At 76.5% G+C, this 703-nt stretch overlaps 1 protein-coding gene across 1 annotated transcript in view; it reads right to left on the bottom strand.

Annotated features, from left to right (window-relative positions):
- FOXS1 (forkhead box S1) overlaps positions 1–703 on the bottom strand; it is a 1,523-nt gene extending 820 nt beyond the window's left edge. Inside the window, exon 1 of the mRNA XM_044455116.1 lies at positions 662–703. Coding sequence (XP_044311051.1) covers positions 662–703 — 42 coding nt within the window. The remainder of the gene's footprint in view (positions 1–661) is intronic.

Genomic DNA, 703 nt, shown 5'->3' with positions numbered 1-703 from the left:
GCGCGGCGGCGCAGCCTCGGTGCCGCGCTCGCCGGACTGCGCCGAGTGTCCGGCCGCCCGCTGCTGGGAACGGCAAAAGAAGGGGCCGAGCGGCTCCACCTCCCGCCCGCAGGGACCCAGAGGAGGGGCGGGCGGCCACTCCTGCGCCTTCCCAGGCCTTCCCAGGCCCGCAGGGCAGGCATGGTCTGTCCGAGGAGGAGGAGGAGGAGGAGGAGGAAATGCCAGCTCAGCCCCCGGCGCGGGCCGTTCCCAGGCTGCGCTGCCGAGGCGAGCCCAGGTCAGGGCGCTTCGCGGGACGCGGAATCCGCGCTGCCCCGACGGCCTCGGCCGCCGTCGGGCCGGCTCCGGGCGCCGCGCTGGCTGCAAGGGGGCCCCGCCGCGCCCCGGGCTTGCTGTGAAGGGGGCTCGCCCGCCGAGGGCAGACGCTCCTCGCCCGGTGGCCCAGAGGCGCCCGCCCTGGCGGGGCCGCTCCCCGAGCGCCGCACCGGGGCTCCAGCCGGTTCCCAGGGCTCCTGCTCGGGCGGGCGCTTGCAGCCCCCCCCCCCCAATCGTCGTTTTTGCGCTGGCGCCCGGCAGGGATCGCCTGCCATCCTGACCGCCAAGCGTCCCCCCTCCCCCCGCGAGCCCGGGCAGCGGCATCCTTGACTTCTCTCCCGCCTGCCGGTTTGCTGCTCAGGGCTTCGGAGGATCCGTATGGCAGCAT

The sequence above is a fragment of the Varanus komodoensis genome, unplaced genomic scaffold, assembly GCF_004798865.1.
Source record: "Varanus komodoensis strain SLA01 unplaced genomic scaffold, ASM479886v1 scaffold8, whole genome shotgun sequence".
Lineage (NCBI taxonomy): Eukaryota > Metazoa > Chordata > Lepidosauria > Squamata > Varanidae > Varanus > Varanus komodoensis.
The sequence above is the reverse complement of the archived record's forward strand: the minus strand, read 5'-3'. Positions and strand labels throughout refer to the sequence as shown.